This window comes from Cyrtonyx montezumae, unplaced genomic scaffold (assembly GCF_038088225.1).
Source record: "Cyrtonyx montezumae isolate F1298 unplaced genomic scaffold, pur_monq_1.0 scaffold_21, whole genome shotgun sequence".
Lineage (NCBI taxonomy): Eukaryota > Metazoa > Chordata > Aves > Galliformes > Odontophoridae > Cyrtonyx > Cyrtonyx montezumae.
Window position 1 is genome coordinate 5214147 of NW_027071948.1, and position 17174 is coordinate 5231320.

The window sequence follows — 17174 nt, forward strand, 5'->3', positions numbered from 1 at the left end:
CAGTTTCATTAAGTAAAAGCAGAAAGCAAAAAAAATAAAAAAAGAAGAAAAACATCTCCAGCATTTTCCAACAACTTTCACCTTAGAAATGTCTCTATTCTCTGCTGTTACATAGAAGAAGCCAACAAGGAGGGCTAGCTGAGAGTCTCTTATGCTCCCACCTGCAGGTGGTGCACCCTGCAAGGCCAGTTCCAGCCAGCTCCAACAGCACAGACTCCCACTGCCCTGAAGGCATCAAGCAAGCACAGGTGCAGGCATGCACAGAGCAGAGCAGCTGGGCTCAGAAACCTGCAGCCAGCTCCACAAGAACAGAGGAAGAAGAAACTAAAAAAAGCCCCAGCCAGAGAAACAGAGTAATGTTCTTACCTTGTTCTTCAGCGAGAAGGTACCTGGCATACCCGCAAACAGAAATCTGTTCTTCACTTTCAGTTTCCCAAGATTAGCAACAATAAGACTATTGGATTTTGAGCTTTCAGGTATGAGCAGCACAGGAGCACCAGCCTCAATGTCGAGAAGAACCCGGGAAGCTCGCTGTGCTTTATCTCTCACCTACAACCACAGAATCACAGAGTGGTTTGGGTTGGAAGGGACCCTTAAGATCATCCAGTTCAACTCCCTGCTACAGGCAGGGACACTTCCCACCAGACCAGGTCACCCAAAAGAAGAGCAAACATTTACTTGAAAACTTAGTTCAAGCATCAGAGCAACTTGGAAGCACGCTGCACGCGTTGCTGCTTTTTTGATTTAGTACTTTTAGAAAAGTGTTTATCATAACATTTTCAGATTAAAATAATGAAATTCTTCTCAGGGTTTTCTGGCATTGTTACATGTAGAACACACTCAGAAACCCAAATTTACAGGAAGTAGGTGGTTATTTCACACTGACTGGTACTGAATTGGGAATGTTATTTCTCAATTTATAAAATTAAGGTCAAGTTTGGTAACGACTTTATACAAGAAGTTTGAAAGGGAACCTGAACTCTTGTTTTCAGCAGAGAACAAAGTCCAGTTCAAAAAGATTGATGCAAACAGCAAGCACCAGTGCAAAGGGTGCCAAAATCAACATTACACTGCACTGTCCCCACTGAACTAAAAGAGGAACAAGAAGACGCTACGACAACTCACAACTTCAAAAAGCATTCACGATGAAAAATTCATTTCAGCTCACAAAAGTCTGCTGGGAAAGAAAAAGAAAAACCAACAAACCCACGTACTGTTTGTCCTTCAATCGCTGCTCTCTGCCGGCCCAGAACGTCCTGAAGCTGAGTGAAGTGCTGGATGAAGGACACCACCTCGGCCTGGAAGCGCTGGGTGTGCACGTACTGAACAGATGCCATCCGGAGCGTGACACGAACATCACACTCCCTCTGTAGCAGTGGATCTGGCCTCCCATATCTGACAGAGGGCCAAAGTAACAGTTAGCTTTCTCTCTTAACTACACCTTACGAATAGAGCCATTCCTTATTTAACTGCAAAACATGCATAGGATTTAACAAGTGCTCATAATATGTAACTTAAACGATTTCAAATACAAAAAAATACACTGTAGTTTATATCACAGCATCTCGTTAACACTCAGGACAGTAACAAGAGGGTTTGATCCATACTTGTAGACTTGAAAAATGAGTGCTTCTTCACCACTTGTAGTGAAACGCTCTCTGTAAAACTCTCCGTGAGCTGTAAGGTCACTTAAGGACAGACCTCCAATGCTTCCCTGCAGGGCTAAATCCCCATCTGCAAAACAAGAGCCAAACCATTGTAAGCATCAAACCTCACTGAAAACCCCAAGTAACTTTTCCACAAGCTTCTATCAGTGGAATAAACCCACTGTAACTCAGCAAAGGATGCTGATTAAACATATCATCCAGAACTCTTTTTTTCCTCTGAAACAGTAATACACACTATTGTGCTGCTCTGCAACTGGGAAGACTGTGAGAATTTCAGATCAATGGGAGGAACAGAAGCATCACATTACCTGGAAGTAGGACATATGAGCAGAAACTTAGAATAAGCAGCAGCAAACACAACTGAAAAGCACATCTTTTATTTTAAACCACATCTAACCTCAGAGCTCCCGTCTACTCACCAATTATTTCCAGGTGAGCAGCAAGTTTAGACACACTGGCTTTAGCAAGCTCACTCGTTGTCTTATTCAGTACTAAAGACAAAGAATGGACCTGGTCAAAGAAAAAGAAACAGGCTGGTATTAAACAGGTCGAGCTCACAAACGGACTGCCTTGGCTTTTTCTCCAAGATAATGGATGGCGTAAGGGAGTCAATCCATTTGCAAATAAATTTGTTTTTCTTTAACTTCTGCCCTTTTTTTTAATAAATAAAAATCTACATATCCACACACATCCTGTATCTACTGTTTTAAGACCATCCTTCACTGTAAAATGCTAATGTGATTTAAAGTTACCTTAACTTTCTATAAAGTCTATGACAGACAGTACAACTATGATTATGCATCTCAGGTACAATACCTTCAAATCCAGCTTGGTGTTTACAGGCTCTTGGGCTTGGGAAGCAGATGAGGTATTTACTTCTGATTTAGACATCTGCTGAGTATCTTCAGTCTGCAGCTTCATCGCATGGTTATCAGCAGTGGAGCCAATCCCAAAGAAATCCAGTATCACCACCCAAGTTTGCAGAGTTATTAAGACATCCAGACAATTAAAATCGACATCTATACTGCGATTTATTTTGTTAAAGCGAGAAGAAAATTCAGGATGTTTCCTATCCACTAGAAATATATTGATATGAACCAATGAATCATCAAAGTGACTTTTTCCACAAGGCAATCTGGATCCATCTGCTGTTGGAGAAGGAGGTGGAGTCAGGGGGTACTCGGAATCAGCATCTTCTTTTTGCTTCTTACGAGAGGCACAAACTGGTCTTTGGTAAAGCTGAAAGACATTGGATGCTTCTTCCATATGAGACGGCAGTGAACGTGGCATATCAGGATATTCAACATTGGATACTGAGGGACATGACTGTGAAAGGTACTCCTTGTGTGCTAAACTGGATGGCTTGGGAGCTCCACGGGACACCATGAGGTTCTTATACATAGAGTCTGGCTTTTTTTCCAGAAGATCTTCCATTAGCAGTGAACGCAAGGCAATCTGAATAGACAAAGTCTGAGGATGGTCTTTAGTAAACTCAACATCAAAATCCTGAAACTTAAGGCTGACAAGGCCTTGTGCACCGAGCGTAAGATCCCCACTTAACTGAACCTGGAGCTCAGAGATATGGAAGTTTGCTTGAATCTGAGTGAAAGATTTTGCTTCCCTGATAGTCAATGACTTGTTTGGAACTGAATTAAAACGAGAGTGGCTGAATAAGCCGTTTTCCTTCCGTTCACATGAGAATTCTGTGCCTGTGCTAAGAGTTGATGCTGACGGAGAACTACAACAAGTCGAAGGTGCAGTAGCAGCTGGGAATTTGTTCAAGTCTTCACTGTAAATTAAATTATCCAGAGTTTGCAGGACCTGTTCATACACATGTTTTGCTAACACGACCTACAATATAGAAAAAAACAATCACAGTTATCGCGTTAGCTCTCTGTAACACTAAAATCACTACATCTATTTGAAGATATTTCCCTAAAAAGTTCTTATCTTACATGAAGAGTAAAACGTTCATATTGATAACAGGACTGCTAGGTTACTATACCTGAAGAGAGTTCACAAATTTCCCTTCAATTTTCATGATGCTTGATATTCCAAAGTCTTCATTACTCAGCGGGAACGTTACATCCAAATCTCTCCCTAGGGGTATCTTTTCTAATTCAAACTGGATGGTGGTGTTATTCAGAATGTGGAAAGCTGTTAAGAAAAAGTGAAATGAGAACAATGTTGTAATACATGCATTGATTATTGTTTACAGATTGCACAGCAGGGATAATTAAGAAGCTATTAACCAAGATTTATTAGTGATGTTGGCCCTATTTTGTTAAATTTCTGCATTAAAGACATTACTCAGTTCTTGATTAGGAAATAAAAGGATTTTCCCTTTTTATCTAAAATTGAGCAGCATATTTCAGGAGGACGAGGTGAGGCAGTGTTTAAGCAAGCCTACAACCAAAACAAATGTTTATCCGTCTCTACAAATAATATTAAAAATAATTAAGAGTCCTCTATTTAACATACCATGGCCTTTATGTAATGATTCAAAGAAGTCGTGACGAGTAAATTGGGATTCCTCCTGGCTATTAACACTGGCAGGACCTGAAGAATGAAGACCTGGAGACACCTCACTTGCAGACTCTTTCTTGCTCATAAACTGGCTGGTATTTAAAGAATACATTTTAATATCTTTTATTTCAACCTGCAGTCTATCACTTGTAGACTCATCTTCTCCTGGTACAAAATTCTGAATAGATATCTGTCCTAGGTGACCTACAAGCAGTTCAGGGCTACCAGGCTTTCGAGGTATGGAGACAATTGGTGATTCAATGTTGACATTCAATATAAGCTTAATGGTCTCGCTTTGGAGAGGTGGTGAACCAAATGCATAGCCATCATTATCTTCCAAGTTGGCAACATCTCTTGATCTTGGCGTCGTATCAAACAAAGAAACCATTTCACTGTATTCAGCAGTTTTAGTTGCCAAGACTGTGGTAACTTTAGAAGCTGCACTTTTCAGCATGCTGCGGAAATTCTCTTCCAATTCATCCATTGACAAAGTCAGTTCTTTCAGAAATTTAGCAGAGTGGTTGTAGTGTAAGGAGGCCATTTTGAGGTTGAGAGAGCATTCCTCTTTTGACTTCTCTGTCAGAGTGAAACTCAAAGCATCCGGAAGGCTACTTCCATCATCAAGTCTAAAGAATAAAGATTCAAAGTAATCTACATCACCAATGAGATCTTCATACCTCCCTGTATTCCCTATGCTGACAACATACTGGTTCTTAACGCTGTCTTGCGTTAAATCCATCAGGTGAAGACATCCAAGAGAGCCATTCACATCAAATTTACTACACATGGAAACATTGACTTTGGTACCACCAATACTGGCTGTTGCAATTTTTCTGCCATATTTTTCTCCATTTGTCATGCCAACTGTCCTGAGGAGGAGGATATTCAACCAGTGAATATCAACTGCTACCTCTGTATTCTGTACATAAGTAGACTGAAAGGTTTCCTGCTCCCTCCAATCTCTTTCTGTGTTGTCCATTAAAGGCTGAGGACTAGAATCTTCCTTCTCCTTCGGGAAAGATTTCTGGAGAAACCCAATCAGTTCAACAATTGTCTCTGGATTGAGGATGATATCCAGGTTGTTCACCTGTACAGAGATCACCTGCAGACTGCTATCCAAATTCATCGATGGGCATTCTGCACTCACAAACTGATACTCAAATTTAATCAGAGATTCTTGATCTTTTCCATTGTTACCAGATGAAGTATTCAGTGCTGCAGAGCATCTCTCCGTCAGACTGGAAGCATCAATGGGACGTGCATCACACGGTCCGTAGGTGGGTGACTGAGCCCTGCTGTCTCTGAGGCTTCCTGTTGGCACATCAAAACTCAGATTCTTATGAGAAGCCATCAAAAGATCAAAATCTGTTCCGTATGTTTGCATAGTATCAACAAGTAACAGTCCATGAACGGTCAGAGACACTTCTGCATCATAAGGCCTTTTCACAAAATGGGCATTGGTGCCAAAAACCTTCAGTACAGAGATATACCGCCCATTACTTTCAACACCCAACTGCATACAGTTCACTTTGAATTCAGCCAATAGCAGCTGAGATTCGACAAGAACTTCCCTGGTGTGCTGCTCGAGCATCACAACACTCTGCGTTAGATTCATTACAGAATCATGCAAAGTGCCAAGCTGGTCTACTTCTGAAAAAATCTTCTCTCTCCCCAAATTGAGGCCATCCGATGACTTCGTTTCAGATGCACTCAGCTGAGTGCACCAGTTCTTCAGAGCCAATATTTTATCTTCATTGATATGAATTTTCAAGTCTGGTAGACTGCCAGACAAGACAGCTCCTGGGTATTTTGGGTCAGAGGTGTATATCAACCTGCGTTCCAACTGCAGGTGAACGTTGAACTTTTCTACCACGTGTGTTGGACCCACATCACTATCCTGAACGTGTTTCCAGTTGTCTTTCACTCGGCCCACCATGATCTGAAGATCCAAAAATGAAAGCGTGTATCTCTCGTACATTTTCTTACTCATTAAGTGTGCTTGCAGCTGCTCTTCACTTATTTCTACTCCAGTGAATTCAGAGAGTTTGATTCCACTGTCAGTGCTGGTTTCAGGTGGAGGAGTATTGGGAGGAGTCGCAAGAGGTGTTTTATATTCCTCATCACTTAACTCATTGAATTCTGGTGAAAAAGCGCCCTCATTCCTTTTAGATTCTTCTGTGGATTAAACAAACAAAAAAATAAACAAACAGAAGTATTCTCCCCCCTCCTTGGATATCTCCCATCATTACCTGATCTCCCTGACTGACGCTGTATTTTTAAAACACAGGGTACATCCAGTACTGTCCTTGGCCCTTCCACTGTCACTTTTTCTTTTCTCAACAGGACATCTACTATGCTTCTCTTACATGGATGCAGATATCATTCACAATGTACTGAAGAATCTATTAAAATACACTATTTTCTCATTGAAACAAAAATGCATCCTCTGTAAACAATTTTTATTGTTGTTCTAGTTTGCCCTAACATAGAAGTTACTGCATCGTAGACAAAATGTCACTGGAGACAACAATGAGCTCAACACTTTTGACTTTTCACCACAAATCCGCTCACCCTGAAGTATTTTTAAATAATGAAATTAATATCCCACTGGTATCTCTTTCATTTTTTTTAATTATTTTTAAATGTATTCTCAAGCACCATAAAGTTCATCTGGAGTCTAAACAGATCTGATGTTATTTAGAAGTCCACTGGTATTCCCTGTTAATTTTCATTCACAGTTTTCCTAGTAGAACAGAGATCCATATGACTTCAGAGCTGGAGGGCTTTTTCAAAGCATGCTCTCACTGGGAACAGTCCCCAAAAATCATTCCACAGCTAAATTTTGTATCCCTCAAAGCCAAAATCTCATCAGTGGTGAAGTGCCTGAAACACTCATTTTACACACCTACTCAAAGCCTTCAAGAGGTGTGTGATTATCACAGGAGAGCATTTCTTTTGAAAGGTGATCTTAGATCCCCCTCTTAGATCCCCCTGCCCCAAAGAAAACCCACGTCCCACATTCCATTACTTAAAAAAAAAAAAAAATCAGCAGCTAAATTTTAATTCAAAAATTACTGCAGAATTATTTATGAAACTAAACATACACAGAGGAAAAACTCTTAAAACACTGCTACTTTCTATGAATAAACAGGAGTTTCTGGAAGAAGGTGGAAAGAAAATGGGAACTGCATCTAGACCATACCTTGAGAATTGGTAAGCAATATTCTTCCCAGATCTATAACAACCAACACTGGATCCACAAATTTGAAATCATCAGGAAAGATCACTTGTGGGGCAGAAATATCAAGGCACACTGTCCAGCTTTTGCTGTTTTCCTGGAAGTTTAAGAAGAAAGAAATAATGACTCAAAACACAGAAGTAACATAAAATAAAAACGCTATAGCAAACGTACCACTCTAGTTAGGCACATTTCCACTGTTACATCTCACACAGCCAAGAGCAGAAAAATAGTGCTCTGCTCTTGAGTTTCAAGTGCTAAACCATTTGTTAAGGAAGCCAACACAACCACTCGTGGTCAACAACTTACAATGAAGTCTCCTACGAGCAAACGATCGATAGTTTGCCTGATCTCAGCTTTTGTCTGCATTTTCAGCTTGTTGTACTGCCTTCTGGCAGCCTCAGCCACTTTCGCCTCTAATTCAGACTGATACCCAAAACCTGTGCAGGAGATTGAAAAGAGAAATAGGTATTAATTTTGTTTATCTGTTATCTAATCAGGAGGGGAAAAGGGGGGAAAAAAAGACTTATTTTACTTATTTTGACAGAGAATCACTTCATTTTAGCAGTCAAATGTAAGATAGGAATACGATTTTGCCTCGTATCACTGTACTCTAGAACAACCTGTTGTTCCACATCCTTTTCCAGGACAGCTTACAGAAATGTTCCTCCTTATTTAGGTATTTTAATTTAGGTAGTATGAATACTCATCATGCAGTGTAGCAGTAACTTGCAATTTTAAAGTAGAAGTTACAAAAGTCTGCCCATGGGAAACCTCTTTATCAATTAAACAGGAAAATCACCCAGAAATCGTCAAATTTGAATTTAAAAGAGGAGATTTATGTTATTAGTGCTTTCAATTTCTAAGAATAAAAATAAAGATATATATCATGAAGAAAAAAAAAGCCACACACAAAAAAAAATTAAAGGTTAACCTGAGGTATGAACCCTTCCCTTGTAGAAGAAGTCAGCTACTTTCTTAATGGCTTGGGGATTGTAAATAATGTTTAGAGGTCTGGTGCTGACTTCCAGGCGCCTCTCAAAATTGCTGTGGATGGGATTTCTTTCATACAGCATCTCAAACACGGGGGCATCGGGATCTGCAACCAAATGGAAAATGGGTTAACACAGAACAACACAACAGGGGGAGAAAAACCATACAAACACACACAAATTCCCACCAAAAAAACCAAAACAGACCAAAAACAATCGAAACCCCAAGCACTTAATAATTAATTTCTGGTTGGTATGAATAACTTCACATGCTTGCTTTAATCAAACAAAATCTCAATCATACTCACCGCTGTTTTGATTTGTCACTTCAGATGACAAATTCTGGAGCCCAAAGGAAGATACACAGCCAACCTCTTTTTGCTTGAAAGGATTTAAGATGAAAGAAAAAAAACTGTCAGAAAAAAAGTCAAACAATTCACCTGATAAAAACAGAGTCTTCTCCTTATCAGACTTGTGGTTATCTTTAGTGAATCATACGTATTGTCTGAGACTATTTGAGGTGTTTTTAACTTGATACAATCAAACAATAAGGAAGTACATCTGCTCATGCAGCAGCTGAAGGCTGAGGTGCAAATTGCAGTCTGTTCTCTACAAATTATAAAGTAACAGTACACGTGGTTAAACTCTCATAGAATTTGACTACAACTCTTCTTTTGCTTTGAATGGATACTTCAAATCCCTTCAGCAACACAGGAAACAAAAATAGCTTCTGCATTCCTGCTTCTGTATCTCTGCTCATAGTGCAACAGTAAGCAGGTGAAATACAGCCTTCCTTACTTGAAGCAAACAGCCCTTTGAAAGAGACCAATTCATGATGAAGCAGCAATGCTGACTGCTCCAAAATGTAAGCTTGTTCAGTACATTATTCTTTTCCCAATACAAAACAGTAATGTCGAAGTTGCAAGCACACAGAACAAACAGTGGAGATCTCTATGAATTATCCTTGGAAATGGAGTGTAAAGTACATTCAAGAAATGGAGATTTTTCTCCAAAGCTCATTTTCTCCTTCAGGGATAAGACACAAACCAAGGGAAACGTCTGCATTGCATTTTGTAACATACACACACATCTTAAGAGTTTTTTTCCACGTACAGGATTAGGGAAAACGAGGACAGGGAATATGGTCCCTTCTGTTGCCAAATCCCTCAGAAAAAGACCACCAAGCTGAACTTTTAGAAGTGAAGAATTTCTGCGAGGAAGGGATTCTGCTAAGATCTTCACACCTAGAACACAGAGACAAAATGATTTTATTTCTAAAAGAACCTGGCATAATTTTTATTTCTATTCTTTGGATGACAAATGTTACCCAAACAAATCCATTGGAAGGGCTCATGTACATATTTACTTCTACTAAACTAATAGTGCAATAATACTTTTAAATATATGACAGTGATTAAGAAACCTGTACTTCTACAGTTGTCCCCCTTTTACACATCATGTTTAAAACTGATTTTGATTTTGAAATCATTGAAATACATATGAAATGAGAAAATTTCTGATGTGAGACATCAGTTTCTACAAGCTGGCTCGAGGTACTTATTTTAAGCTTCAGTTCAGTACAGAAATGTTAATGGATTAAAAACAAGTGTCAGAGGAAGGTGAGAAGGTGGACAAAGCTCCTCTTTTTTAAGAAAGAGCAAACAGAAATTGACTCAATACCTGAAAATTCCAGCTGCATAAAAGCACTCTCCTCAGCATGTGCCACTTTCTTCTCCTTATGCAACAGAGTGAAAGAGCCACCTTGCAACTGCAGATTTAATTTAGCAAATACGTGATCTCTCTTTGTGAAGGTATTCATGCTGGAGGCATCTGCAGCAGGATCAAAAAAATCATCTGCACCTAATAAAAAGAAATCAACAACAAAAGACATCTTACGTTACACAACTCGTGTTTCTGGAAGGCTACAAGAAAACAGAAGGGTTTATCTGAATTTTAAGATAACTGTTTCCCCAGATCTAAAGAGAGTAAGAAAAGCAACAAAAAGCCACGCAGACACTTTCTTCCTTGAATGGTTCAGCAGAACTTTTCTATTTCAATTCATGCACAATAAACCTAAATTTAAGATGACCCCAACAACACACTACTGCTACAATCACCTACCCACCTGAATGAAGATAAGTCTCAAAACTCTTTCAGAACTAAACATATCCCATGTATCATTTTAGTAATAAGTGGATACAACAGAATCATTTTTTTTTTCCCTGTCTATGCTTGTGAGCAGCCTTAAAAAGAAAGAGAAAACCCCACATGGTCATACCTAGAATGTCTTCTGGATTCCATTGCTCCTGTGGGTCTGACAAAAGCCCTTCAAAAGGTTCACATTCATATGGCTGCTGCGTGTAACCATACCAACCTCCCCAACCAGGAAACCAAGACTGGAGGTACTGCAGCATTCCAGTGCTACTGCCATGTGCAGATTCTGCTGAAGGAGAAGCTCCAGGAGAATCAGGCAATGGTTCTTTAATGCTCTGTGTATGAACATTGAAGACATAAATGTGTATAAATGGAAGAATATCACATGAGCATACAAAACATCACAGTATCAAGTTGTGATTCTGCCTACTTAACACTCTTAAGTTCAGTACACCAGTTTCTACTATGGAACAAATTCTGTCAAGAATACACTACTGAGGAAGACCATCATATGATGGTCATGAGCTCACTATGTAAGGTGACACAAAATTAACAGTGGAGGAATCAAGCACTGTTTGCAATGTTAGCACTGATGCCACACCTCAAAAATCAAAACATATAAAAGCTAACACTCCCTAGGAGTGATCACAACTCAAAATAATTCACTTAAAGATTCTAAATACTGCCGTGGATGCAGAATGCTTCTCACCTCTGCCAGGTCATGAAATTTATCATGAACTATCTCATAAAGGATCTTCAATTCTTCGTAAGTTTGCTCATCTTCAATACGATGCATTTCTGCCTAAGAAGACAAAAAAGGTAAAGAAGCTGTTCTAACACAACACAGTACCTTGGCTCACAAAAATGTTTAACACCTCTACAATGCATTTGGGATCCGTGGTAAAAGTAGAACTAACATGGTGCTCATGTCAGCATCAAGTGCCTCAGCACAGGAAGTCACACAGGCAGCCCTAATACTGACATTCCCCTCACAATCCAAAGCTATTTGAAATAAGGTACATTGTTTTAATACTGAATACTAAAAACCACTTGCCCAACAATATCTTCCTGTCATGAATCAAGACCAAGGTCCAGCATAAAATCTAAACCATGGAAAGATGAGCAAAAAGCCTTTTATCATGAATAACAAAAGTAGCTGAACTGTGTAAAATCAGGCAGAGTAGTAGCATACTCAGTCATTTAAGCCTGTCGTCCTTGCACTTGACTTCATCTACTTTGCACAGATTACAAAGCTGTTTCTGGAAGGTTATGGTCCAGCCAAGCACAGTTTTCCAATGGCATTGCCACTGTTACATTTCACAGTTCTGCTGAAGACACTGCATGAAACCAAATGTCTCATATTGTATATTATGGTTCTTGCTCTGACAGTTAATATAAAAGCCCCCAGTACATTGAGCTACCCATACAGTTCACATCTGAATAATGCAGGGAAGGATAGCATATCAATTCAGAATTCAGTAGGATTGCATAAGAAAGATTAGGCACATGGTGGCCTGAATGGATTTAAGGAGAATGAACCACTACACCCAGAGATAGGAAGCAATTAATTATGGTCCAAAGTTTCTCCCTCCTAAAGTAGAACACAGGTTCATTACGTTCTTCTCCTGAACTCTTAAGCCTAACATTAGGTGCAGGAAAAAAATAAATAAGTGCATCTGAAGGACAACATCAACTTGACACCTTTTTTCCCATTTTACCTCCCTCACCACAAGTGTGGTGTGACAACACTTATGAACCTCACACACATGGAGTCAGACAGACATCAGCATTCTATGAGACCCACTGCTACTTCTGATGGTAAAAAGTTACAGATTAAAAATAAAACAAATTTTTGCATAGGAAAACAAAACCATGAGAACCTTGTTGCACAAACACCTCCCACCAGTCCAGGTTTCAAGAATTAAGAGCTCAGCTGTAGTTAAAAAACAGCTTGTTCAGTGAAAACAACCCGCATAAGGGTAAAGATGTGTCCAAAGTACAACAGATTTTAAATCAGAGATGAAACAGAGCAGACAGAAACTCATCAACACCACCCAATTCCAGATCTAAATACCTGCTCTGCAGCAGAGAGAGGTTCTCCCTTCAACTTGCAGTAATACAAGTCAGTATAAGATACTGCATCCTGGGCTCGATGTAGCACAAACTCCCACGTGGAACGCTGCCTCTGCTCCCTGATCTCCGACAGGTTCGCGTTCAAAGCAAAGATCCACCACTCTCGGCAGCTGAAATATTTCAGAATTATCAAATCACTCATATTTACCCCCAAAAAGAAGAAAACAAAAAGAAGAATGCATGTCAAACTGGTGAAAGGCCCAAGAGGAGCTCAGGGAGGAAACAAAGGGAACTGGTCAGAAAAGGCACTGGTATTAGAGACAGCACACACGGGCTGGTTCTACAAACTGAGCAGTATCACACTCGTGCTACTGAATTTGGGTTACGTGTGCATATTTAAAACTGTTTTATGAGGTAGGGAAACACAACACAAGCATTTTAATTCTAACACATGACTACCATCCCATATCTTACAAATACTTGTCTTTACTCAATTCTGCCTAGTACAGGTTTTAACATCACACTAATTCAACAACACATCCACAGATATACTTACTTCTCTGTTACTGTCACCTTTGGTCTCCACTTTCTGAATTTAAGCTGCCGCTCCTTTCTGGCCAGTTCCTTTAGAAATGCCATGATCTGCTGATACTGCATCTTTTAGTTAAAGAGCAGAAAGATAATTAGGTAATATTGGAGTGCTTTCCAAATGAAAATGGGGGACAGGTGAAACAACCACAGGTTTTGCTTATCTGCACTGACAGTCTGCAATCAGCTTCAGAATTCAGACTGATGTTTATCATAACATTGCTCTCTGGTGTCACATACATCCCAGCAGACACTCCATTTACAAGCTTCCTATTTGGAAGACCTGATTTTAAATCCAGTTCTTTAGGGCATTCCTTTCACTTGTTTCTAAAGTTAAAGCTTTAAGAAAGTATTGATTTTAGGCTGCTACTATTTAATCTGTTACAAACACTAATCTGTTACTGTTTTGCAACCAGTAAGGTGAAGAAATTGCAAGAGTCCTACACACATTTCACTGTTTGAAACAGCAACTCTAAAGGAAGAGATACATAATTCAAGCCTTCATTTTACCAGCAGAACCTTCAGGAACAAATGAACAACACAGGCAGCAGGTGGGAAGGGAATGAGAAACCCTGCATCAAACTTGCAGTGTGACTTTGCAGACACTGTGCAAAACAATCCACTAAGGAGTACCTTCCTCCATCAGCCACTTGGTTAGAACCTGACCACCAAGCAGGCTGCAATAAAGCACACACAATGGAGCAACCCTGGAGCCCAGCTAGTCTAGACAGGCTCAGGAGTTCCCAGTGGCCTCAACTACCCTGCTCCTAAGTAACCCTGACCCAGGTACTGGGAGTTAAGAGAAGGTGAGCAATGGCTACCTGGGAAAGCTTCAGGGGTATGGTCTCAAGCACAATGTCGCACTCGAGTCGCGGAGTCTGGCGAGACCTCAAAGGCTCCTTTGAACAATTCCTCTTCAGAAGAGCAGAGGTGCATACAGGTTCCACGATGTAATTATGATCATGGTTTTCCATACTTTTATCCATGGCATCCTGCGGGTTACAAGGATGGGTTTTTTTTTTACATGAAATGGGTGTACAATACATATTAGGATATACTGGATTAATGTATTAGAATACACTCTATTAACACATCAATTACAATAACTATTAAAATACTTTCCCTCTTCTAAGGTTAAACACAAGGTCTCTCACAGCACAAATGTCATGGGTTACCCTTGTATTCTGCCTCAACAGCACGAAACTATGAACTTCTGCTGTGCTTAAAAGAACCAAATCCAATGAGATCTAAGTCAGTAAGGGCTATGATACAGAAAGAAGACTAACTGAATGAACAGAAAAGAAAAACAAATCTCTTTCTCTTGTACCTGGAGCTGAGCAGGAGGCAGGTCACCCAATAAAGTGCAATCTGTATCCCAATAAATACTGAAGTCAGCAACATCTAACTGTTTTTTCCGCATCAGTTTCTCTACCTGAAATAGAAGGATTGAGTGAAAGTAAGCTCACACCTCATGCACAAAGTTTTTAGCTCTACTTACTCAATAAACAATAGGAAATACCCGGAGTCAGTTTATAAAAATAACCAGATTCTTACAAAGATCTTTTTAGCAAATATTTACCAGTATTCATAAAGTACAGCACCATGTCTTAGCTGCCCCGAGTTCCTGAACAAAACTTACTGGTTCAAACACTGCATTTTGCATTGAGACATTTTTGATGCATATGCCAAATGCAAAAGGCTTCAACGGATTGGTGACATCATCTTCAAACCTCAGGTGGACATCCTGAATTTTTAACTAAATAGGGAAAAAAGAAATGAATTACTGGAGACAAGTATTTCCATCGTTAAATGCACAGCAGTGCTGTGCAGCTCCCTGCCCTTCTCCCCCCAATCAATTAGCCCCTTCCACAAGTCAGTGTAATTTATTTTGCTATCAGTATTTTCCATTTTCAAGACAGATGTCTAATTGCCAACCAAGGACTCAGATATGTCCCATACACTGGAATCATACATACGGGGCACAGCTATAAACTAAGAGCAGTAAAAGATGAGCCATAAGAGTAGTTTAACGTCAGTAAACCCACAGAGCACAGAGTTACAGTGGCTTCTCAGTGTGTGTCAGGTCTGAGACCTCGTTACGCAGAGACACTCTCGCCTCGAGCTCTGGCAGTACATACATCCTTCTCAAACTTATCAGGAAAAGCAGATGGGCTGAGCCACCACTGCCACTAGTGAGCTGAAAAGCAAACATACAGCCACTCTATCTGCCCTGAGAAAGGAGCAGTCCTTTCACAGAGACCAGTAGATAAACTATGCCAATTGAGGCTCCTAAGCACAAACAATTAGTAATGTGTACAATGCTCCATGTCATGGTAGACACTGCATCAGTTTACTTTGAAAATATTACACAGTTCAGTTAACCCACACCAACAGCCAAGCACTGAAGTGTCATTAACCGTACTGGGACTTCCAAAGAGAAAACCTGCAGAGCTCAGCAGCCATATTTTTGAGTCATTTTGCCATAGCAGATCTTTTGTGTACAAAAAGGATCACCACGTTCTTCATCCAGGAAGTTTGAGAGCTGATACAAATATTCAAAATACATCAGCAGAAACTCTGCCATTAATTCCTTTAAAACTTCTCTTTCATCCAGACAATACTATTCTTCCTGATAAATCAACATTTTGGTGGGTTTATAACCAAAAGCAATAAAATGTGAACAAAGACCATCAGTTTCCATTCTCCACCAAGGGTTACAGTTGAAGAAGAGTTGCTCTCTTTCTTCCAGCAGTCTCTATCAGGCCCAGTTTGAGACCAAAATCACAATGATTCCAGGTAAAAAGGGGTAGTGCTCTGCCAAACATCCACCATTCCTTCACATCTGTCTCCTCTGAGGACTGCACAGTGTGAAGTGCAGTGGGCACAGGTTATTCTAGGAAAATGGCAATGCTGTCTAACAGAAAGGCTTACTTCAATGTTTTCTACAATTCTGGTGACCACTGATGCAGTAACTGAGTACCAGTAAGATTCCCCTTTCTGCTGTCGTTCTTTCTGAAAAAATAAAACAGAAAGAAAATAGGAATCAGTATAAACCAACACTGTAACACAGGAAACAATACATTCACGCATATGTTAAACCAAAATTAGTGAACAAAGAGAAGAGAAACAGGTTGCAGTGGCACCAATGTCAGGGGCTGGAAAGTGGGAACTGCACTGTGTGAGCACGTATCAAATCCTAACTTCACTTTCCTATGCATTTATTCTCAGGAGCTTCTTAGGAGACTTAAAACAGTACCATGCACCACAGCAACTCTTTCACTGTGATGAACAAGCATGACTTACCTTCCATTTTTCTTCAAGTGCTACAAGAAGGGCCTTCTTATGTTCTCTTTCTTTCAGCTTCTCCCTTTCCTCATCAAAATCTTCCTTTTTTTCTGGTGCACCAATTAGGTGCAGTTTTGAGACAGATATTACCCACGGATCCACGTGTGGGCGATAAAAAGGTATCTGCAGTGTTATTTTGCCAATGAAACCTAGAAATACAAAGCAGAGATGCTCTCAGATTTCTGTGCAAAATCAAGGAACCAAACAAGCTAAAACAGAACTGGATTACCTACAAATTAGGTTACTTCATTCGTTCAAGCTTCTGACTCACAGGTAAAAGTTCTAACATATGCAATCCTTCCTGGTTATAAACATGTGTCTTTCACACACAGGCAAAATACATACCTGCTTTTACTTCAAATGGCAGTTCTAGCTCCTTCAAGGCATCCTTCTTTAGTGGTAGGTTTTCCAGTTCAACAGCACCTATAAAAGGTACACAAAAAAATACACCTGTTGAGTGAAGTTATGCTAAAGACACTAACTTGAATACTGCAGAATAACCAGCATCGTGCTTCAAAGAAAAAGAACAGCATCTCATAAAGACAGCCAACCTATCACATCAACTTGTGCAACAACTGTCACAGATATTTA

The 17174-nt window shown here is 39.9% G+C and overlaps 1 protein-coding gene across 3 annotated transcripts in view; it reads right to left on the reverse strand.

Annotated features, from left to right (window-relative positions):
• VPS13D (vacuolar protein sorting 13 homolog D) overlaps positions 1-17174 on the reverse strand; it is an 83279-nt gene that overhangs the window by 63494 nt on the left and 2611 nt on the right. For all 3 annotated transcript variants that reach the window (XM_065738157.1, XM_065738154.1, XM_065738155.1), the window contains exons 3-25: positions 16929-17006; positions 16542-16732; positions 16170-16250; positions 14878-14994; positions 14566-14670; positions 14060-14230; positions 13207-13307; positions 12652-12820; positions 11287-11379; positions 10702-10912; positions 10104-10283; positions 9537-9667; positions 8732-8804; positions 8366-8530; positions 7741-7871; positions 7396-7528; positions 4149-6368; positions 3673-3824; positions 2484-3518; positions 2087-2177; positions 1608-1734; positions 1215-1395; positions 367-549 (exon numbers count right to left, since the gene is read on the reverse strand). In XM_065738157.1, coding sequence (XP_065594229.1) covers positions 367-549; positions 1215-1395; positions 1608-1734; positions 2087-2177; positions 2484-3518; positions 3673-3824; positions 4149-6368; positions 7396-7528; positions 7741-7871; positions 8366-8530; positions 8732-8804; positions 9537-9667; positions 10104-10283; positions 10702-10912; positions 11287-11379; positions 12652-12820; positions 13207-13307; positions 14060-14230; positions 14566-14670; positions 14878-14994; positions 16170-16250; positions 16542-16732; positions 16929-17006 — 6119 coding nt within the window. The remainder of the gene's footprint in view (positions 1-366; positions 550-1214; positions 1396-1607; positions 1735-2086; positions 2178-2483; positions 3519-3672; positions 3825-4148; positions 6369-7395; positions 7529-7740; positions 7872-8365; positions 8531-8731; positions 8805-9536; positions 9668-10103; positions 10284-10701; positions 10913-11286; positions 11380-12651; positions 12821-13206; positions 13308-14059; positions 14231-14565; positions 14671-14877; positions 14995-16169; positions 16251-16541; positions 16733-16928; positions 17007-17174) is intronic.